At 41.5% G+C, this 23256-nt stretch overlaps 2 protein-coding genes across 5 annotated transcripts; one reads left to right on the top strand and one right to left on the bottom strand.

The window, feature by feature from the left end:
* Positions 1-576: 576 nt before the first annotated feature.
* LOC114426096 (glycerol kinase-like) lies at positions 577-12305 on the top strand. 3 transcript variants are annotated; one of them, XM_028393253.1, is made up of 20 exons: positions 579-812; positions 3215-3288; positions 3813-3919; positions 4036-4113; positions 4707-4786; positions 5761-5898; positions 5967-6076; positions 6327-6393; positions 7218-7253; positions 8329-8396; positions 8759-8801; positions 8886-8966; positions 9052-9130; positions 9276-9372; positions 9467-9551; positions 9681-9801; positions 10741-10884; positions 11247-11333; positions 11502-11576; positions 12009-12305. In XM_028393253.1, the coding sequence occupies exons 1-19, from the start codon at positions 759-761 to the stop codon at positions 11573-11575; spliced, it is 1623 nt and encodes a 540-aa protein (XP_028249054.1). In that variant the 5' UTR covers positions 579-758; the 3' UTR covers position 11576; positions 12009-12305. The 3 variants fall into 3 exon arrangements, with proteins under 3 accessions (XP_028249055.1, XP_028249054.1, XP_028249056.1); XM_028393255.1 differs by lacking the exon at positions 579-812 and adding an exon at positions 1905-2012; XM_028393254.1 differs by lacking the exon at positions 11502-11576 and having other exon boundaries at positions 577-812.
* Positions 12306-13317: 1012 nt separating this feature from the next.
* ddx18 (DEAD (Asp-Glu-Ala-Asp) box polypeptide 18) lies at positions 13318-20466 on the bottom strand. 2 transcript variants are annotated; one of them, XM_028393251.1, is made up of 14 exons: positions 17415-17600; positions 16874-17053; positions 16581-16796; positions 15824-15959; positions 15641-15741; positions 15361-15560; positions 15159-15273; positions 14931-15070; positions 14683-14844; positions 14446-14598; positions 14244-14357; positions 14105-14161; positions 13832-14009; positions 13318-13714 (listed from the first exon to the last, which is right to left on the bottom strand). In XM_028393251.1, exons 1-14 carry the CDS (start codon positions 17518-17520, stop codon positions 13569-13571), a joined length of 2004 nt encoding a protein of 667 aa, XP_028249052.1. In that variant the 5' UTR covers positions 17521-17600; the 3' UTR covers positions 13318-13568. The 2 variants fall into 2 exon arrangements, with proteins under 2 accessions (XP_028249052.1, XP_028249053.1); XM_028393252.1 differs by lacking the exon at positions 17415-17600 and adding an exon at positions 20191-20466 and having other exon boundaries at positions 13569-13714.
* Between the last annotated feature and the right edge of the window lie 2790 nt (positions 20467-23256).

Consider the following 23256-nt stretch of genomic DNA (forward strand, 5'->3'; position numbering starts at 1 on the left):
TAAGGGTTGTGTTTGTGTGAGAGTATTGTGCTGGAACAGAACAACACTGCCCATTTTATCTTAGTATGTGGAAACTGAAATTTTTAGTTAACATAATCTGGAAGGTGTCATGCAAGCAGGCCAATAAAGACAAAGTGTAATGATCAAACATGTTATTAAATATTGTGTATAACCATAATTCAGAGGTCTAAATATGAGCGTTTAATATCATAATTGTAGGTCAAATTATGAAAGAGGATTAGGACCACTGAAATTTTGGAATTCTGAGATTAAAAAAGTCATTTTGACTTTAATCTCTGAATCTCAGAATTCCGAGATTTTAAGTCATTCTGATTTTAATCTGAGAATTCTGAGATTAAAATCAGAATTACTTTTATTTCTGTCGTTTTTCCAGTGGCTCTAATCCTCTTCCGCACAGAATACAGGAGTTAAACGTTTAACGTCAAAAAAAAGTTTGGTGGTGCGACCTCTGAATCGCTTCCTGAATGAACGTGCCCCCCATCCTGATAGGACGAAGTGTGACCGACGCCTTCGACAGAGCAGCCAATCACAGAGCAGGCCGGTTCCGGTACGTCCTCTTACTCGAGGGTCTCGCCCTCCGTTGCCGGTGTCGTCCTACCCCTCACGAGGAGTCGCGGCCGGTATTCAAAGAACAAGAGAAAGCTGTGCGTGGGAACCACAGACAGCCTCAAAGACAGCCGCCGGTGGTTGTGTGTTTTCTTGAAGTATTTTAACCGCCACGAGAAACCCGTGCAGGGATGGACCCGCTGGTTGCAGCGATTGACCAGGGCACGAGCTCGACGAGGTTTCTGGTGAGTGACCTAAATGTCTGCTGAATGTCTGACGCAACATGTGTGGGTATCTGTCATTAGCTGTCTGCTAACTCCACTACAGACACGCTGTCATTGCATGGAAACGTGCGGGAAGTGAAACAATAACAATGCTTTGCTAATTAGCTAGCAGGCTATAAAGGCGTATAATTGTCTGTATGTGTGAGTTGTGTGTTCTTGTGTTAGCTAGTTAAACGTGTGTTTATTGATAAATGGATCATGTGCAGTTCACATTTAAACATAAAGCCAGAAAAACCAATGTCAGTCATTGATCTCACACTGGTGAACGGACTCCATGACTGAAATCAAAGCGTGTAATCAATGTGTTTAAATCAGTTTTAACGTGCAAAATGGTTCTCCTGCTAATAAATGTAACATGCAGTGATGACCAGTTATAAACACACTTTGGGATAAGTTATTGATTACTGTTTCTAAATAATAAGGAGACTGATCATGTTGATCAAACCTTGTGCTATGCATATGCATATTATAATGTATAATAACTTTTAAATTAAAGTAGCTAAATGTGAAGACACATATTCCAGGTGATCATGTCTCATTCTACTCAATTAGTTCTTCACTATTTTGTTTATCTGGTTTACTAAAAGTTTACTTCCGTAATGGTTTTGTTTTGTTTTAGTGGTGCTGTCATATAAAATGGTGACATTAATCATCCTTAGTTGTCGCTTCTGAACATAATTTAACTTTCTTCAAGTAGGTCAGCTGGAAAATTGAACTTTGGCACAAAATACAGCAACCATGGAGTTCCGTAGAGACATAAAAGTTCTGTTTTGATGCCCAAGTGGAACTGCCAACAGCTTTCAGTTGATTAATTGAAACAAAAGGGTGACCTGTACCAGAGATGTGGAGGAGCCGGCTGAAACTGTGAAACGGATGTCACTAGAGAACGGCTAAAAATAAGCTATTTCTCTCTCAGACTCTGTCACAATTCGTGGCATTGTTGTAGTTTTGCTCACCATGCCATTTCCATCTGATGATTATTCTTGGTTATTCCACTTTTTACACAATTGTGGTGGTGATTAATTATCAATGTCCTGTAGGTGATCTTTCTCCAAGATGTTTTCTTAATCGTTGACCAGTTCTATTCAGATGGCCTATGACCACTCGTATGGTCCATGGCTGAATGCTCATCCGCTGACACTCAGGTCAAGCACATAAAAGGTACATCTACCCATAAGTTAAACTTTAACCTAGAAGGTTGTTTTTGAGTTTCATCGCAAGATCCCGGCGGCAATAAGCAGTCATGATGATAGCTAAAATAAATCCACATCATGACCTTGTTTGTCTCATCAAACTTATATGTAGCAGCAGGTGTATGCATACAAATTCATTAACTAGCCCCCAAATTTTCACACGTATTTAAAAGTTCCTTATTAAAGTCACATGTTTTGCGTGCTGTTGGGGATATTGACGTATTTGTGACACTAAAATGTTTTGCAATTTTGTGTTTTACGGCTTCCTCATGAGGGTTTCAGTAATAAGATAATCCACCATACTACAATGTAGACAAGTGTAGTCGGTAAAAAGTAAATGAGGTCTGCGAATTCTCTGATTAGATTTTTCAGATGTTAAAGGAACAGTTTACCAAATATTTAGATTTCAGCCTTATTTCCAATGTAACGTTTAGCTAACAAGTGTAGTTTCCTAACAAATTATTCCTGCGTAAAATTACTCTCTTGAGTAAGAGAGTCCTGAATACATGCTCATTCAGGCTTGACATATTTATGATGCAATTTCAGACTAAATTTACATCAGATGATGTCCTGCTCTGTGTCCTATGACAGGGTAATGATGTTCCTCCCTGCTCTCCAGCAGTGTGACTTCAGCTGAATGCAACCTCTTTCCCTCTGTTGTCACAGAGATCAGCCGTAGTATGTGTCACCAGTCTGCTATATGGTTTCAATTTGACTCAAATATACTTGTTTTTTAGCTGGACTGTAGGGACACACTGCACCGTGTATACAGGAGGGTAGTGCTGCACACAGGTTTATCCTATTACTTAATTAGAATATGTGCTGACATCTGTCTGACTGCAGATCACACGCTTCCACTATTTTATTCCTTTCTTATCTTGATTTAATTGCTAGCTAGAAATGTTTGATTTCTGTGTCCCCGGCCAGTATGGTGAGATGACTGTAGTAACTGCTGTAGGATGACGTCCAGCCAATGATCATCACCAGCTGTCTACACTTTTCTTTGTTTTACTTTCCTCCTATGAGGATGGTCTCATTGATGCCACTGAAAAAATGTTTGCATCACTGTGCTGCATTATAAAGATGGCTTAAATACTTTATTTTGATTTTACATCCATAGTTTATTTTTGTTCCTGTGTTTAGTTTCTCATGGACTGTGTTTCCTTACAGGTATTCAATGCTAAAACAGCTGAAGTGATCAGTCACTACCAAGTAGAGATCAACCAGAGTTTCCCCAAGGAGGGGTGAGTGACTTGAGTGAAACTTGGGGCAAATTACATATTACTTAAAAAAAGAGCTCTTATTACATTACATTATCTGAAAACCTAATTCCACTTCAGATATTAAATATAAACAAACCAGACTGCTTAGGTTACAATGTAACTGCATTTTATATCCAGCATTCAACTTTGTATGGTGTGTTACACAGCTGTGTCTAAGGTCCACCTTTATTTTATTGGTTGCTCAACAAGCTGACACAAATTTAGCTGTTGATGAGCACCTTGTACACAGTACCACATTATACCACCGGGATATGATGTGTGTTCTGCCTAAAATGTTGTTCTAACAGTGAAGTTCTTTTGAAAACTGCATAAAGAGATGCCATTAAGTTGACTAATTTTATTAGCTCCAGACAATAACTAGAACAATTTCTGTCTAAAATCCAGTATATTCCATACATCCATATAAGATCCAGACGAACAGTTGCCTGCTCAGTTCTATGCACACACATGTTCTATAGATGCATTTTTGTTTGTGTTTGACTCAGATGGGTGGAGGAAGACCCCAAAGAAATAATGCAGTCTGTGTATGAGTGCATGGAGAGGACCTGTGAGAAACTCTGCCAGCTCAACATCGACATCTCTAACATAAAAGGTGAGACCCTCACGTTGTGCACTGCTGAACTTTGGGTGTAGGCTGCGAGTGCAAAACTCAACCACACCTTACAGAGAGTATTGGCTTTCATTGATATTTATCTTGTTGACTTTCAGCGGTTGGGGTGACCAATCAGAGAGAGACTACCCTCGTTTGGGACAAAGAGACTGGTGAGCCACTCTACAACGCCATTGGTGAGTGCATCAGAATTCAAAACGCGTTTGAGAAATTGCACAACACATGACACATGTTCTAGTGTTCAGGGTGTGTCTACTCCCCCACTAACCTGTGGTTCAGTGAGGACACAGTGAGCACACCCATTCTGCCTTTATGTGGTTATATTACAGACAAGACAAGGCTTTGATTCGGACCCACAGGGTGATTACAAGCGTGTTTATTGACAACCTGATGGGTCGCTTTCATTGGAATTTAGATGGAATCTAGGCGATATGTTGGGGGCTGGGTTGTCATTTATTCAGTGTAAACTAAAAGAACAAAAGAAAGGAATGTCACTGATTGTCATTCATTCCTCAGATTATTCCAATGTTGTGAGAAGACTTTTCAGTGAAAATTACTTTGAAAGGCACCTGGATTCTCACAAGATTTGCAAAATCATATTACCAGTACACAACAAGATAATAGAGAATTTTCTGGTGCTCTGGTGACTTTATTGCCAAAAACATTTTTATACTTGTTGCAGTGCTGTTCCTTTCATGATAAATACAATCTGCAGCAAATGGAATTTGCATCATTGTATTTTACTTGCTCGTCTCTGCTATGTACTTAGTTTGGCTGGACCTGCGCACACAATCAACAGTGGAAAGGCTCATCAACAAAGCTCCAGGCAGAAACAAGAACCATCTCAAGGTAAACGAAGGTGGATGTTTTTGTTTCTTTAAGACAGGGGTCTCAAACTCAACTTACCTGGGGGGCCGCTGGGGGTAGAGTCTGGGTGAGGGTGGGCCGCATTAAAAAAAAAAGGGTTTCAAATATTCCAAAAAAGTACAACTGGTCCAATCGTCTCAATCTTTATTATTAACAGGTCAGAATAGGGATGCAAATTATTGATTAATTCATTAATCGTTAGATGAATGACCTTATCGATCGATTAACAATTAATTGATAAGCAGCAATTTTCCTGGGCCTGAATTTCCCTCAGTTTCACTAAGACTAAAATCTAAACATTGTTTGCTAAATAAACCGCATGTCATATTCCTTAATGAGTGATTTGCTGTACCATTGGAGATACAGTACAGACAATCACATTTATGTAAGTTAAAATAACAACATCAATTGTGAATAGAAATTAAATAAAATATGTCCAGCTGCTTTAACATGAAAAGAAGTTTTTCACTGGCTCCTCACACAGACACATGTCCAGGAGTCAGGCGTGTGCGCAGCTTGTTTACAGTGAGGGCAGCTACTGAGAACACGGGTTCTGTTCAACTAGCATCCTGATTAAAAAGAAAGAAAGACATTCCAAGTACTATGTGACCTGCGTATTCACAGCGAGCACAAATGGAAATGCTGATTAAATGCGGCAGTCTCCTACTTTGATCCATTCTGGGACTATATTCTGACGGAGCACTGCTACATGCGCACAGAGATCACGCAGCACCTGAAAACAAACACCGTCAACATACCAGCATGGCTAGGCTGCTGAGAACTAAAAATAAAATGCACAGGGTGAGCTTTAGCAAATAAGTGTGTGAGAAAACACTAAACTTTGATGTCAAGTGGGGGGGCCACAAAATATCGGCTCGCGGGCCGCTAGTTTGAGACCCCTGCTTTAAGACATGTTGATGACCTGTTCTAATCTGTATCTTCCTCACCTCCCCCAGCACAAGACAGGCCTCCCTATCAGCACTTACTTCAGTGCGGTAAAACTGCGTTGGCTGCTGGATAATGTGGATGAGGTGAAACAGGCTGTGCTGAGTGAGCGTGCTTTGTTCGGCACGGTGGACTCCTGGATCATCTGGGTAAGTCCTGTCTATATAAATACTGATGTTGAAAGCGATGAAGTCAACCCTGTGCAATTTCTCCTCAGTGTCTGACAGGAGGCAGGAATGGAGGGGTCCACTGTACGGACGTGTCTAATGCCAGTCGCACCATGCTCTTCAACATTCACACCATGGACTGGGATCCGGAACTCTGCAGGTAAGAAAAAACAAAAAGGAAGTGAGCTAACTGTATTTCCTGATAAATACTGTGTACCAATGGCATAATCAAAATCACAGAGCATTTCCAATAGTGGGGTATGTCTTTTTCTTTTAGCTGAGCAAAGACCTTACAAAAATGACCTATATTGGCTCCAAGTTACAGATTCTGAAGTTTGTGAAATAAAAGTGCAATGATGCTTATAAACGTATGAACCCTGTGTGATGTGATGCCTCCCTGTTGCTTGTAGGTACTTTGATGTCCCAATGGAAATCCTCCCCAGGGTCAAAAGCTCCTCTGAAATATATGGCTGCATGGTAAGCTCGAAGAAACCTGGGGTTATATGTGTGTATGAGAATATCACTGTGTTTGGCCTGATAGGACCTACCCTACATCTCTCTTTTAGTAAAATCAAGGTGTTAAGTGCTAGAAAATAGTCATAAAATACTCTGGTGAATGGTCTCGTGCAATCTTATAATTACTGTAATGGTTATAAAAGTAGATAAGATAAAAGGTGTAATTCATCAGAATAGCAGATAATATGCTGATAGAACTGATAGTGAAGTAGTAAAAGACTTCCAGCCTAAATATTGTTAAGCTGTTGGATTAAAAAACAGGGTTTCAAAATATCAATAGTTTTGTTTTTGGGGAAAACTTTTATGTAAATTCTTGAATTGAGTGGCTGGTGGTGTGTGTGTAGAATAGAGAAGCTGCTGTGATGGATAAATTGCAGCTCACTGCCTGTGTTTGTCTGGGTTTTTTGTCTTATCTTTACACAAAAACTCACTCATTACTGCTGAAGCTTGTTATGTAATGTGCACCTTGCACTGCAGTCCGTTAGGTCGGACACATGGCAGCTTTGTTTGTTTACCTCTTCTTTTATTGGTCACATTTTTTGGCACAAAGTGTCAAAGTATGTAACAAAGTAAGTGGGAGTTTCTTCCCACCTGCAATCTTTTGCAGATGAATGAAATAATCACCATTTGAAAACCTAGAGGAGAGATCCTCATCAAAGACTCTGTTCAAATGTGTGATAATACATTATTATGGCATAATTTCATATAAAGTAATGCAAGCCTTTTGTCATGACTGAGTAGATTATTCAAGGTTCTAACCATATGCCTGTTTGTCTTCTAACCAGAAATCCAGCTCTCTTGTCGGAGTTCCAATTTCAGGGGTAAGGAGTTACTTTTGTCAAATACATTTTCTTAGCAGTCATGCTGTCACAGTTCTACAGTGTGTGTGTTCCATGTGACTTTCTTCCGGACATTGAAGTGATTAAAATGTAACACACAACAGGTACAAGACATTAATCATACTGCATTGTTCATGCCACAACTGAACATATGTATTGGCACTTTTTTAAATAATCAGATATATTATAGAGCAGCGGTCCCCAACCTTTTTTGCACCACGGACCGGTATCATGTAAAACAATACTTTCACGGACCGGCACAGAAAAAAAAAAAAAATTTCTCACTTTCCCAGCAATGAGGCGGTCCCATCTGGGGATAATGGGAGACATGACACCCGAAGTGTGTTTCTTATGTCCAGTCCACTCCGTAATTTTGTTTTGGCCGTCATTAATTGCTTCAGTCGTTCTTGTTCATGATTTCTTCCATGGCTCGTCTTTTAATGCAGGGTGCTCGGTCTCGCAGTTTTGAAGGCTTCGTTGCCTCATTTGCGAGTCTGTCGCCACACATCACTCAGAGCGGACTTGGTGTGTGAGAATCACCTGTTGCAATAAATCCGTATTTTAAATAGGACTCCTGATATAGTCTTTTAAATGCAGGTTTCTTTTTCTTTGAAGGGGTAGGCTCCTCTTCTTCTGTCTCCTCGTTAGGCCTTTTCCCCCTTTCCGAAGAAGCTCTCCAAAGACGTTTGTTTTTTTTTCATTTTTGCTGCTTGTGGGCTTAATTTTGGGGCCGTATCCCGTGACCGAGACAAGCGTCTGGGCAGGTGCTTAAAGGCACAGGCGGATGAATCTGATCGATTTATAAATGAAACAGCTTTCAGACTCAGATAATGAATAATATATGTTTTGCTCAGTCTTTCTGTGCGGCCCGGTACCAAATGACCCACGGACCGGTACCGGTCCCCGGCCCGGTGGTTGGGGACCACTGTTATAGAGAACTGTAAACATGGACGTAGTGGAGTTTTAATTTCTGTTACAAGGCCAATTTGTTTTGAGATGTATTCACTCAGGTATTGTTTGTATAGACAGCTGACCAACCATGTCCTCCTTTTCTCAGTGTCTTGGTGACCAGTCAGCCGCCCTGGTTGGTCAGATGTGCTTCAGAGAAGGCCAGGCCAAAAACACGTAAGCCGTCTGCCATTTTTTCCACCAAGCGTTCTTTTTATTCATATGTCAATGTGTACACAAGTGAATTTTTCCCATTAATGATCCTGAGTATTTTTAGTGGACTACTTTTACTACTATGCAAATTAGTCCCAAAATAGTTTGACTTGACAGCTTTAGAAGAGAATCCTATTTCCCCATCAATGGCTCTGCTGTTCAGATGTTCAGTGTCTTTCTCACAAATCAAAGTGCCTTGTAACATATTTTAAGTTTAATATAAGACAAATAACCATGCAGAAATACACCAGCTATAAATGAGTTTGTGAAGCTCACACACAATCTAATCACATGACTTCATTTGTCTGTTTTTATTCTTTCTAAAGGTATGGAACTGGTTGCTTCTTACTTAGAAACACCGGGACCAAGGTAGAATATTAAATATATTCATAATTATCTCAGTATTAGTAAGATTAGTTCAGCATCTATATAACTTTCCTGTGTCTCTGTCAGCCTGTGATGTCAGACCATGGCCTGCTCACCACAGTTGCCTACAAACTGGGAAAAGATGAGCCAGCCTGCTATGCACTTGAGGTGTGTGTCTCAGTGTTCATCTTTAATCTGGATCCATATTGTGATTACACTGATTAGTAATTGATGGTTGTCTCTTTTCCTTCAGGGTTCAGTGGCCATTGCAGGAGCAGTGGTACGGTGGCTGAAGGACAACATGGGCATTGTGCAGTCCTCCTCAGAGATTGGTACTAGCTTTATAACATTTTTCCTCACCTTCTATAATAAACACATAACACCTTAAATATTGTAAACAAACAAACCTAATGATGTGTATGTTCTTAGATTTATGTGAATAATTCATGTCTTTGTCTTCTTGTGCTGTCATTTCAGAGAAGCTAGCTGCTGCAGTAGGCACATCTTATGGCTGTTACTTTGTGCCGGCATTCTCTGGGCTCTATGCCCCCTATTGGGAGCCGAGTGCAAGAGGGTACGACGGGCAGCTTGACAACAATGCAATGCTTGATGAAAGTGTCTTTGTTGTTTTTTTGCAGCAACAGATTATTTCTGTCTGTGTTTTCCAGCATCATCTGTGGGCTCACACAGTTCACTAACAGGAACCACTTAGCCTTTGCTGCCCTGGAGGCTGTTTGCTTCCAGACCAGAGAGGTGAGTAGTGTCTCATGATGGATGCTGTGGTTTAATCCCGAATAGAAAGAAAGAAACCTTTTCATTCTACATTTGTAGAGGTGTTAAAGTCTGTTTTAAATCATGTTCCTGTTATGTTGTGTGTATCAGATTCTTGATGCAATGAACCAGGACAGTGGCATCCCTCTGACACAGCTGCAGGTGGATGGAGGCATGACGTCCAACAGATTACTCATGCAGTTACAAGCTGATATCCTCTGCATGCCCGTTGGTAAGAGGACAATGACTCAGGGTATATAAGACGGTTTTCATGTTCAGTTCAAAATTAAGCCATACAACAGTAAATCTGTTATTGGGACATAGATAAGAGCTGCCATTGTAGCAATAGCAAAGTTCAAACAGTAACTTGGGCGTTTTAAAATCATTGTTAATATAAGTAACCAGTTATGTGAGGACTTTAAACCTGTGTGTCTTCCCTGACTTTTGCCCCACTTAAAAAACAAACACGAACCTTGGCTTTAAATTCACAAGAGTAGACTTCGAGCACAAATGTATATACAGTACCGTATTTTCCGGACTATAACCCGCACTTTTTTTCATTCTTTGGCTGGGTATGCAACTTATATATGAAAACATATACAATTAGTTAGCCTTGTGTCCTGAGGTCCCATTACAAATATAATGGTAGCTGTTCTGCTCCTCTCCTGACGGTTCTCTCCAGCTTGTCCACACTTTGCATTCCGAGCATAGGTGACGCGTGTGGTCGATATGTCGCTAATTGTCGCAGACAGTTATATGAGCGCACAGTACTCTGCCTTTACTTATTTACAGTATGTTTACAGGTATTTCTGTGCGGTGAAACTAATAATTTCTCTGCGTGAGGACTTGAAATGCATGTGTCTCACTCTCAATGCCCTGCAGCTGCACCACTTAAGTTAAGAGGAATTCAAGAGGAATTCCCGCTGGTGCGACTTATATATGGTTTTTTCTTCTTCATTACGCATATGTTGGCTGGTGTGATTTATACTCCGGTGCGACCTATAGTCCGGAAAATACGGTACTCGTGCCTCATCATTAGTCCAAAGCACTGACAATCTACACCAAGTCCATCTGCTGTTTGAACCTTTTTAATTTGAGGGATGTGGGTACTCTTGCTGAAAGGATTTGTTTCTAATATGATGTTTGTTTCTTTGTGTTAATCTTGGTCCAGTGCGACCCACCATGTCAGAGACCACAGCCCTGGGTGCAGCCATGGCAGCTGGAGCAGCAGAGGGGGTGGATGTGTGGAGCCTGAGCCCCGGTCAGCTCCCACATGTCATGTCAGAAAAATATGAACCTCAGATCAACTCTGATGGTAAGAAACCAAGTCCTGTGGTAATTTTAGTAAAACAGGTGTGTGTTTGATTTTTATCAGGTGATTATTCAGAAAGGTTTTACAAAGCTAACTAGAATGACTTCCCTCCCAACAGTGTCCCACAAAGAGAGCAGTAACTACAGACAGCTGTGTCATGTTCATGTCCTTTAAATTACTGTCCCACCTCCTTCAAATAAAACTTCCATAAAGCCACATATCTATCTATCTATCTAAAAACAATAATTATATTTACTGTGGTTAAAGATGTGTGCTGTGACAAAGGTCGGCTGTTACTTTATATTTGCTGCCATCTAGTGGTGTACCAGCATCATGACTAAAAAGCTGTGTGTTTTTTTTCACAGAGAGTGAGTTCCGCTTTGCTCGATGGAAGAAGGCTGTCCAGAAAGCCATGAACTGGGAGACCACAGAGCCTAGCTGCAATGGGAATGGTATGTAACTGCCATAATAACTATGTATGGTATTTTATCTGCAACAGACAGGAACTCCTTCTAATGTGCTTTTTTAATATATATAATTATACCTGAACTTTGATCGAACAACCACAGCAGTCTGACTGTTCTCCATCTTGGATGCTCTCTCTCATTTACTGAATACAGGTTTAGGAAAGAAGATGAATGGCACCCCATGGGGGGTTCCTCCCACACCTCCCCCCACCAGAGTGGACCCCTAAGGTCCGACATTTGCTCCTGCATGCCTTCACTTGGCGGAGTTATGACTAACTTGTGGCATGGACACGGTTTACGGGTCTTACTAACTTGGTGTGTCAGTGGGTCTGACTGATGCAGAGGTTTCAGATATTTATAGGTTAGGGCACAGAATCAACCCATGTGGATCAATGAACTAATCAACTGCTATAAAATTAGCAAATTTTTAACGTCAATGTGGTCACAGAGGAAACGGTTGTAGATGACATTATTATCTAATATTTAACCCCTGCATCGGTCGCTCCTCGGTGTTGTTCAGTGTGCATATTCCTGTGTTACTTGTACCTGCTGGCAACATTGCTCTGTCACTGAACAGATTTTCCTCCCACACTGTGTGTTCAGAACCCCCTCGGTCGTCATATTTGCATATTAAAATGCTTGTTTCTTCTCATCTCATAGATCAGGAGCAGTAATTTGCTGGATCATGGTGGGAAGATGAAGGCTACTATGTAACAAGGCAGAAAAAGGACACATGCACAGGACAGGACTTGACTGCTGCCTCCAGTTACATACAGTCATCTTCAGCGATGTGTAGTATTCCAGGAGTTTACCTTCCACCTCAAGTGCCGACTGGAACAAAGAGCAACACCACATGTGGAGCTTTTTTTTTTTTTTCTTAGATGGAATTTTCTCTTTTTAGAGAGAAACTGTTTTTTAACCCTCCAGTAAAATCTATGAATTAACCTTCAACTACTTCACCACAGCACAGGAAATCTATTGAACCTCGTCACTGTAACAAAAGTAGATACTGTTTTTACTGTTCTGTACATAGGGTACTTTTGTCTTAAAGATCTGAATGACGCACTGAATGGATGTTACACACACTGCCCAGGACTAATTCTATATTGGAAATGGTCACTTTTTAAAGCATAGATGTAAAATACCGTCCATGAAAAAGTGAAACCGTGAAAGAACCTCAACTCATTCATTTGGATTGAAATAATATTCGGATGCAGACCGTTGCACACTCAGCAGCACTTTATAATTTATCCCGTGTGTGGGGGGGTATAATTTGAGCAGAGCAGGTTGTTAAAGGGATGTTCTTCACCTGTTTTAAAGGTAGGGTAGGAGATTTCATTCTGATGCACTTTTTGTTAAATTAGTGTAACTTCTCTTTACAATCCGATAGCAACCAATTAGTTCGGCAGTTTCGCTTTAAAATGAAGAATATTAATCATCTGTGGAAGCTAGAAAATGCTAAAATGTCAGCCAATCCTCCGGGTGAACCCTGCGCGGAGTATTGGCTGGTTTGGCTGCTCTCTTTCTGCTCTGCACGCATCAGAGAGGTACGTGCATGATGGCCGAAGTCACAGACTGGTTGGAAGGTGTGGCTTCGGGGTGAGCTCCAAGAGAAAGGGGCATGTGTTTACTTTCAAAATCTGGCTGACACTCACTGAGTTTTCAAAATCTCCTACCCTACCTTTAATAATGGACATTTTTTAATTCACAACACTAATTTATAGTCATTACATACGCTTTTCATATTTTTGCCACTTTTACTTCAGAATGAAGTCACCTGAATGTTAATCTTTCATTATGTAAAGGGAATGATGTCAACGTGTTCAGTCCATCTTACTTGATTTACAAAGTTCTGTTCAACTTTGTCATTTATGCAGAAATCCTTCTAATTGTATTGATTTTCCTGTAATTGTTTGAGATGTAAAGCAAGAGCCCTTCAGCTCTGCGGGAATGTACAGATGCTAAAATGTGAATACCAGAGTTGTTTAATAAAATGTTAACACCTTGCATTGTCTTCATCATTCATTCAAATGATTCATAGGAATGTTAACAGAATCAGTACAGATTTAATATGGCGCAGACAAAGGTCCACCGAGCTGACCTTTAACACAGAATGTACAATTACAAAATATCCTAAGCCAAGTGAGGACAGTACAACTGGCAGACCCCTTTACTGAGGTACAGTTCAGTTAGATGATAAAAGCCTACAGAGTAGGATGATCAGCGAGAGAACTGCCTCTTGTCACTTTTTCCTTTGTTGACATGCTTAAAGATTTTTGACTTGTGCACGTTCTTGGTCTTCTGATATCCAAAGCCGCCTCCGCCGCCTCGCTTCTGCATCTTTACTCCTTTACTGCTGTGGACGTCTGAAGAGAAAAGTTGAATTAAGGACAACACTGATAGTATCTGGACACTTTCCTCCGTTTCACAGGCATCACTGAAATCACTGTTGGTAGCATGTGGATAATGACAGCAAAGGATACTGAGATCAACGTATGGAGGGACTTTGAAGCCAAAGGACAGCGCCACCATGGGGAGGTTCAGGGTGTTGACGCTGTAGATCTGTTTGAGCGAGTGGGAGTCGTAAGCCCTCACGTAGGATTTGTAGGCTTCTTGGGCTGATTTGTGGAGATAGTAGTTCTTTTCAATCAGCTTCTCCAGCTGAAACAACAAAAAGGAAACAATACAGACTCAAACGTTAAAAAAAGAAAAGAAATCAGGACTTTTTAAATATCAGAGATATCAATAATTCTCACCTGGGACTGGATATCAGAGATTTTACTCCAGGAGAATTCAAACTCACTCAAAGGGACCTGGACAAAATAAGACAAATGTAAACCAAAACAAAACATATAGTCAAAGCATGACTGACCCACAGCTGACTGAGATGGTCACCTTAGCTTGTTTGAGGAAGCGCAGGAAGCCAAGTTCTTCGGGCCGAAGGATCAGGAGCGCGTGGCCCCTGCCATTGATGCCTCGTGCTGTTCTGCCCACTCTGTGGATGTACTCCTGTGGATGGCAAGTCAAACTAAAAATCAGTTCTGTGACAATCACAATTCCGCATCAGACATATGTGTCGTTTTTTTTTAGTTAAGACCTTGGGGTCATCTGGGGGGTCGTACTGGACGATCCAGTCCACCTCGGGGATGTCCAGCCCTCGAGCTGCCACGTCTGTGCACAGCAGGATGCCAGAGTCAGCGTTGCAAAACTGGAAGAAGGTGGTGGTACGCTTGGTCTGCTTCTGCTTGCCCTGAGAGATGAACACCAATATTAATCAGCCAGCTCTGCAGATCACTGTATAAATGACTGATGGATGCTGGGAGATGAGGCTTACATGGATAGCCATGACAGGCAGGTCAATGTAGTTAAGGAGCTCATAGTGGAACTTGACAGACATGCAGGAAGAGAAGAACACCATGAGCTTCTTCTTGCGGTTCTTCTTTAGGAAGGTGAACAGCAGCAGGAAGCGCTTCTCTGATGGGCACACCACATAGCCCTGAAACACAGGAGACCTCACTCAATCAGACTCTCAGCTCTCAAAGTCAATCCACTTCCTGTATGACGCTGGAACATAGACAGTACCTGCTCCAGGCCATCAACTGTGGCTTTGTCTTTGTTGTCATCCACCCCAACATACAGCGGCTCCTTCTTCAGGGAGATGCGAGCCAGGTCCTCCACTTTTCTGGTCTGAGTGGCTGAAAACAACATCGTCTGCCTCTTCTCTGTAGAGGCAAGAATGGGATGAGTTGAGGTGAGTGTGGTCCTTGATAAAATACTACAAAACTTTTTAAAAAGCTTCAGCAAACGCACTTGGCAGCAGTTTGATGATTTGTTTCAGCTCTTCCTCAAAGCCGACCTCTAAGATACGGTCGGCCTCGTCGATGATCAGACACTGTAGATTCTTGAACATGAACCCTGGTGTATTCTGAAGACAGAGAAAGAACATCAGTGAAGCCCTAACGTACTAAAAACCAAACAAATCTTTCCTCTTTCAGATCTCCCCTTATTGTACCTGCAGGTGGTCCAGCAGACGGCCGGGCGTGGCCACCAGGATGTTGATGCCGTTGGCCAGTTTTTGGGCCTCGGCTGAGCGGTTGCTGCCTCCCATGATCAGGCCGTAGGTGTGCACATGGTGTGTCATTAGCTCCTTCATCACACCGTATGTCTGCATAGCCAACTCTCGTGTGGGGGAGAGGATCACCACACCAGTGCCTACAAAGAGAAAACAAGTTTAATAGCAGCAGGAGAGTCATCAGAGTAACAGTTGTGCATAATTTTACAGGCCACCTCACCATTCCTGGGCATGAACTTGAGTTTGTAGATGAGTTCTATAGCTGGGATGAGAAAGGCCAAGGTTTTACCACTTCCTGTCTTCGCAGCAGCAAGAACATCCCTACAGAAAGGCAAACGCATAAGATTCAGTATTGTATTATGGTATATCAATTCTTAACATGTCTCTGGAGAATCAGACATACCTTCCCTCCAGCAGGGGGCGAATGGATTTGTGCTGAATCTCTGTCATGTGTTCAAAACCCATCTCCTTCACTCCTTTCAGTGAGTTCTCACTCACCAGCCCAGCAAGAGAGGCAAACGATGTGTCCTCAAATGCTCCTGAAACAGTAGTGACTAGTTATGTTATGCTTGAGCACATTTGTTTGACATCTTTGAAGTTTTGCGAGACAGCGAGTTGATCCCTGCTTCGGTACATCTACAATCACACCTTGTTGAGGTTTTTCGGTTCTGACACACAGCCAGCAGATGTCGCTCTACCGTTTGTGTGAAATACTTCAAAGCAGTGTGTGGTTCACTGCTTCATGAAGCTTCAATTTCCCTATCAGTTACCAGCTGTTGAGAAGAGACTAGCTATCACAATTCTAGGAGCCATTACAAGCAAGTATAATCTTCTAATCTATCATGTCCTTGCAGTTAATCCTGTCAGAAGAGTCAGTAGTAACTCCCCCAAGAGAACAACAAGAGTTTCTGTCTGCCTTACTTGACACCCGCTTCATGATGGAAACACTGAAAGGGCAACACATGAAGGCAACATGCAGAGCTAGTTTGTTACACACTGTGCTGTGTGTTTTAAAGGGAAGGAACTGAAAGGTCTTGTTGACAAGCAGAGGAACACCGCAGTCCACAGAGGACCAAACTTCACAATGTAACACGTCTGCTATTATAACAAAGCTGCTGACAGTTAAGGTCTACAGCCACAAGCCATTGTTTGAGTAATACCTGTTAATCCAGAAGGTAACTCGGGTAGATCTCCTTCCTCCTCCTCCTCATCATCGTGCTCTTCCTCTTCAGCCATGTCATCATCTTCCTCTTCATCTTCAGAAGCAGCTTCCTCTGGATCTGCAGTTGCCCTAACATCTTTGACATCTGCTACAGCTGCCTGCTCTTCCCCCTCATCTTCCTCTTCTTCTTCACCAGTTTTGCTCTTCTTTTCAACTGAAATCAAAGTCATGGCATTAACAACAGCTTCCAGAAAAGGTGGTGTCAATATCCAGTGGCTAGTGCTATGATACCTGGGGAGCCCACTGCATCATTGAGCTTCCTTTTCTTCTTTTTCTTCTTCTTCAGAGGAGTTTCCTTGGTGTCCTCCACTGGTCCCTCTGACTGCTGCTTCTGTTTTTTCTTGGGTTGCTTGCTAGCAGTGGATGGTTCCTCAGCACTGTCCTCCGGCTCGTTAGACTCTGACAAACCCTCTACAGCACGACACAACACGACAAATGAACGACAGAACGTATTAGATTAAAACTACAAAATTTTCTAAAGAATCGCATTTGATTACAGGATGTGCTAAACTAGCAGCTAGCTATATGTCCGCGGCGAGCCGTATATGCGGCGACTTAAATACAATTATCTGGTTGAAAATTATAAAGTTATATGAACTAATGTTAGCAGTAAATGTTGGATTTAATCATTCAGATTTTGCCAAAATCGTTCTAGCAAAAAAAACAAATCGTGCCTTACGCACTGCTAGCTTAGCAGCAGGCGAAGTTTGTCACTTTCCGAAGTACACTGTACGCAAATAACAACATGGCGGCTTTCAACACGAAAACATACCGATCTCCTCATTTTGTGCCTGTTCCTTCAATAATTTGCGTTCTTTGTTCTTTTCATTTCTTTTCTGGATTTTCTTTCGGAGCAGTCTCATCTGTAGGTCCGCCATGGTAACGATGCCCGGAACACGTGTATAGTTTAAGGCCCCCTTTGAGTTCCGAGTCAAGTCTGCATCGCCTGAGCGAAAATGCGAAAGACCCTAAAAATAAGTGCCGTCCTCGGCAGCGGAAATGGCTTAAAGTGCAATACCGTTATTAGCCACCAGTGGTAGAATCCTATTAAAAATCGGAATTTTTATCTAATTGAACTTTATATATTTTTATTTATTGGTGCGATATCATGTAGGTGGGCGGGGCATGAATCAGAATCCGAATCGTGTTTACGCCATGTAAGTGAAGAGGATTACTAAGAATGTGCCTTAGTGATCGGTGCATACATAAAACGTACAACAATTAACATGAAATAAGGTAAATAACATAACATAAGGTCAAGTAAACAAGGTAAATAATGTAATCTAAAAGTAAGGCTGTAAATTGACATGACATTAGTGAACAGAACAGGACATGAGTGGTGGGTGTAATGGCAAACATAGACCCTGATGAACAGAGTGTAACAGGTACCACATGGATCTGTGAGGTGGTACTAGTGTGCAAAGTAGTGCAAGATGGAAGTAAACAGATCATCATTGCGCAGTGATTATACTAAAGTGTCCTTGTGAAGTGACAGTGCAGAGCAGTGTATTAATCACAGCTCAACAGAATCATACAGGTTTGACCCTGCAGCTCATAAGGTCAGGAAATTAGCTAGGAAAAATATAAGGTAGCCTGATAAAAGAATTTAATCCTAATATATTGCACACATTTTTAATTGGAACATGAACATGCGCTACTACATGAAAGCATTTTTTTTTTAATTTTGTAAATATACGTTTATTTTATTAGAAATTATTAGGTTATATTTTGCATAGCTTTGGTGGCGGGGACAGTACTTAACCCTCAGGCGTCACTTTAATTTACTACCCTTTTGTGTCATTAGGGGACAAAAAAGTCCACTTCCAAAAAACTGCTATAAAAAATTAACAGATTAATATTTTTTCTTCCTTTTTCTGCATAAATATGTTAAACAACTTCAGCCCTGTTCAAAACTATCAAACATTAAATCATTTTGAGGAATTTAACTCTTTAAATGCAAGTTTGATTACTTGATGTCACAGTATTTTTTTTATGAAGAAAACACAAAAAATGATTTTCCACAAAACAAAAGTTAGGTAGCTGAGGCATTATTTTTATATCTGTCATGGATAGGTCAAAGATTAGCCAAAATATTGAGTTTGATGCATTATTAGTTTTTGTGTAGCAGCAGTTTAAAATGGTATTTTCCACTTAGGTCCCAGTAACTCCTATTATAATACTACATTTTTTAATATCATAGCTATAACAACATATAACCATGCATTTCTTGATGTAAGGGTTTCATTTTTGAAAAAAATAGTTAAATTTGACATTTTCTACTGTTCACCACTAAAATCAGCCATTAACCCATTATATTTGTAGTGGCGATTTTACCAGCCTTCAGCCACTCAGTTGGGAGCAGGGGATGTTGTTTTCCTACGCGCTGTTATTTCAGAAATGAATCGTTTGATGCATTATAATCTTTGGGTGAGGTTCCCTTTTATTGTTAACAAAAGTATTTAAGGTCATGATTACAAAACAAAGAAACCTTGTCAGCGGTAAAAACCGTACGACCTCCCAGCTCCCATACCTGTCTGATCTGCTCACCTGAATCACCTGTGTTAATTTAAGCCTTACCCACCAACCCTAACCTGCCATCTAGCGACAAACAAAGGCAATTACACGTTGACTTCATGGCTCCTACAATATTCCTATGCATAAAATCCTTGTGTTTTGTGGATGTGTTTTGGATTGTGTTCAGTAGGCTGTTTTAAGTGTGTGTGCATGTGTTTGTACATGTGTGTATGTGTCCATGTGTGTGCATACGTGTGTGTGTGTGTGTGTGTGTGCGTGTCTGTGTGTGTGTGTGCATGCATCTGTGTGCTGTTTCATGTCTTTGCAGTAGTCATTGTTGGTGTTAAAACTTATGTATGTAATGTCTGATGAAGTTACTTCAGTATACATCCACAGACACTCTTTCAAGTAAACAAAAACATGCCCCCTTCAATGTGTCAAGGTGAAGAAAACATAATTTTATTTCTGTGACAACCAAGGAGCAAGATGAAGATGGTGTTTCTATGTGGAAGAGGCTCAGGATGAAATGATGCTGCCTGTAACTGCTAGAGAGATTCAGCGAAGTGAAACAGCAGATGGTGGCCAGGTAAAGAGGCAAAAATTACCCAAATGGACAAAAAAGTCCCCAATGACGCCTGAGGGTTAAAGGCTTCCCCAATGACGAAAAATGCAATAAAGTACCAAATAATGTGTGTGAACCTATTCCATGTTGCGCTACTTGACGAGCTCTTTCAGTACCAATATTGTAAAGCTGAATGTAGATTTGATCAAATTCAGCTGAGAAACTGATTCACGCGGATTTTTTATAAAAATACTTCTGACTGCACAAAAACAGCTCACCTGGTTCTGTCCACAGGCAACAGAATCCACCAACTAACAAAATACAAAACAAACTAACAAACAGTGGAGACCAACAGACAACATATCAGCTCCCAGGACAGATACTGAGCTACAAAGTTGAACATAAGCTTTTATCAGCCTTTTCATCAAACTATTCTACCGTTTTAATCAGTCCTGTCACACCGTCAGCTCACCTTGTTTGGTTTTGACTTCAAGTGTCTCCTCCTCGTCAGAATGTACAGTGCTAGCTGACATATAGTTCGCGGACAGGAGTCACTGTAAATCACACCGGTGTCATCTTTGCAGAGCCTGAACTTTCTGGCTGGTGTGGCCCGTCGTCTTCTTCAGCTCTTCTTTGTGCTGCTCTTAGTACAGTGTTGATGTTATCATCATTTTCTCATCCTCCTCATCTGTTTTTCGTTTTACTTCCTGACTTCCTCTTTGACGCCCGGTGTGCCGGATTAAATGGTGCCCGTATTAACTGCTGGTTGCGGCTTCTTCTTCTTCTTCTTCATTTCTGGCAGACTGGATGCCAATTGGCATGTTGCTGCCCCTCACAGGTCAAGTTTGGTAATGGTTCGATGTATTCCCATCAGTGGCGTAGGAAGCATTAAAAATGTGGGGGGGACACCTTCTGTGGGTGGGTGGTGAAGAAAAGTACATCAGTATATTATGAAATATAATATAATAATATGAAGTAGTTGCGTTTTCCTGTTTTTAGCATTTTAGCAGGTTGTTAAACTATTTTACCTACAGAAGTAAACACTTCATGACTATTTCAGAGACAGATTCAACAAAAACTCTGTGACAAACAGAAACTAATTCCAAGTGAAACAACAGTTTTGTCAAACATACTGGTGCTACTACACTAACAGCCTCCATATCTGAGGCCTTCTCTCATTTACAGAGACAAAAAACTGGCAAATCCCATAGAAAAATGAACCAAACTGCTTAATGCAGATAATACTGAAACACTAAAAATACTAACTTACAAAAAGATGCATGTCTTTATTTTTATTTGCTTATAAAACTACTTAATTCACAACAAACCTTGTGGATGTGTTTATAATGATGCGCTGCCTCATCTGCTGCATCAGTGTGTCCCTGTTCATATAATGCTCCACTGTGTCCTGACGGTCCATCACATGTATTTTATTCTTGCTGATAAGAATAGGAGCAGGTGGCTATGTGCACTGGCTCGGCGAGGCTGAAGCTAGCAGGCTAACAGGAGCTAACCTGGCCCTTATTACAACATGGGTTAATGCTGAAAACAACTCTAACTCTCCGTGTCTTTGTTGGGAATCTCCTCATGTCCATTGTGTGTGGGGAGGGAGCAGAAAAGGCAACAACATGTCGTCAGACAAATAAGACTGTCTACTGTAACTGACAGTAAACAGTAGCTTCCTCCCAACTTTTCTAAGTTGATTTAACATCAACCTAACGTCTCCTGGGGCCATGTGACAAACAGTCAGGCTTCAGCATGAGCTGGACTTTGTGGGATGACACTGACGTCACCTCCTCCAGCTTCGACCAGCTTCGACCAGCACCGACGGTTCTCTTTACGGTGTTTTACGCACCGATCTGGCTCACCTAGATCACTTAGCTCCATTTTATCTGGATGTTTCAGAAACAGGTGGAGTTGTGAATGGTGTTCTGTTCCAGAAAAAAAGAGGGTGAGACAGGTATTAATGTATTTGACCCAGGTTCTGCAGGGGGGTTGCAAGGTGGAGCAGGCTTTAGGCCTAAAACATAGGTATGGTGCAGTATATCAGCCACAGTCACAGGGAAAAGTGGAAAGGATGAAACTAAAACCTAAAACAAAAAATGGGCTAAAATCTGTGCACAGACCAAATTAACATGGGTTCAAATATTTTCTATTGACTTGATGTGTGTATGATGTTCTGTTAATAACCATATGATTTACAACCTATGAGCTTCTTGCAGGTCTACAGTTTCCCGGACCAGCTGGCCCGCTGAGACTGAAAGAGTATGCAGTATGGTGTTAATAGAAACCATAATATAATGAATTTAAAGCTTTGGTGTCAGCTTTTGCATTACAGGTGAAAGGAGAGACGGAGAGTCCAGGCGGAGCCACACCACACACAGCCGAGTGGGTCCTCCTGAAGGTGATAAAAAGGAAGTGGTCGGAGCCTAGGTGGACTGGACCAAATCAGATGGTGGACAGGACATCCCATGCTGTGAGGCTTAAAGGGAAAGGCGACATCTGGTATCATTGGATACCATACTAGCTAGCTAGTTGTTAAAATCACAAATCTGAATCCCGTGAATATACTGAAACGTCTCATGTGTTATTTTACCGTACTAACCGGGTGAAGTTACCATGGAGACGGCACACCACAATCAAAACAAAACACTGAACTAAGCTCCACGGCGACAACCTTTGATGACATCATCAAAGGTTGTCGCCGTGGAGCTTAGTACACAAACAAGAGCATTTTGGCACACAGTGATTCAAGCATTCAGGATTATTTTCCATTGAGTGAGGACTATTTCTTTCACAGCAGAACAATATTTCCAGCATTCAAGATCATTTCTTCAACTAAAGATATGTTCAGGAGTGAGAGTGCTGCTCTGCTACGTGCAGAAAACAATCAGCTGCGTGCCGACCTGGCTTCTCTAAAAAAGAAGATGGCCCACAAGGAGCAAAAGTGGGAGGAGCAGGCAGCAGCATTAAAGGAGGATCTGGCCATTAAACAGCATGCATTGGCAGGCATGCATGACTTTATGGATGTGCAGCTCAAAGAAGCCGCCGATGAAAATCAGTGCCTCAGAGACACTGTGGAAGAGCTGCAGGTCTACAAAGCTGTTTCTATGAGATGGTCTATAATTTTGGACAGGAGGTGTGCTGATATGACCTGTAAACTTAGCACTCTGCACTCCCACGTAGAAGAGGATAAAGACATCATCATCACTATGACCAGTAAAAAAAACGCTCTCGACTGCCAACTGAAGGAGAGCGCAGAGGTGATGCACGCACGACTGCTGCACCTGGAAGAGGTGCTCGCAGTTAAAAACGAAAGCCTTGAGAGCATGCAGCAGCTCCTTAACGAGGTTAGAGAGGAGAAGAGGCTCCTGGAAGAGAAACTCAGCGAGCCTAAGATTTCCAAGAAGGAGCAAAAAAAGGCAGATAAGAAGCTGCAGAAAGAACGTGAGCAGAGGGAGAAACAAGAAAAGAAGGATCGCAAGGAGAGAGAGAAGCAGGAAAAGAAAGAACGTGAGGAGAGAGAGAAGCAAGAAAA

This window comes from Parambassis ranga, chromosome 21 (assembly GCF_900634625.1).
Source record: "Parambassis ranga chromosome 21, fParRan2.1, whole genome shotgun sequence".
In the NCBI taxonomy this organism is placed as follows: domain Eukaryota; kingdom Metazoa; phylum Chordata; class Actinopteri; family Ambassidae; genus Parambassis; species Parambassis ranga.

What these genes read in the sequence shown, in the direction of transcription:
- LOC114426096 (XM_028393253.1), top strand. Translation starts at nt 759, where the DNA reads ATGGACCCGCTGGTTGCAGCGATTGACCAGGGCACGAGCTCGACGAGG. An exon ending in CTGAAATATATGGCTGCATG is followed by an intron (nt 6,394 to 7,217) that starts GTAAGCTCGAAG and finishes TCTTCTAACCAG; the next exon opens with AAATCCAGCTCTCTTGTCGG. An exon ending in GCCTAGCTGCAATGGGAATG is followed by an intron (nt 11,334 to 11,501) that starts GTATGTAACTGC and finishes TACTGAATACAG; the next exon opens with GTTTAGGAAAGAAGATGAAT.
- ddx18 (XM_028393251.1), bottom strand. Translation starts at nt 17,520, where the DNA reads ATGGCGGACCTACAGATGAGACTGCTCCGAAAGAAAATCCAGAAAAGA. An exon ending in CAAGTTCATGCCCAGGAATG is followed by an intron (nt 15,561 to 15,640) that starts GTGAGGTGGCCT and finishes TTCTCTTTGTAG; the next exon opens with GCACTGGTGTGGTGATCCTC. An exon ending in AATCATCAAACTGCTGCCAA is followed by an intron (nt 15,071 to 15,158) that starts GTGCGTTTGCTG and finishes TTGCCTCTACAG; the next exon opens with AGAAGAGGCAGACGATGTTG.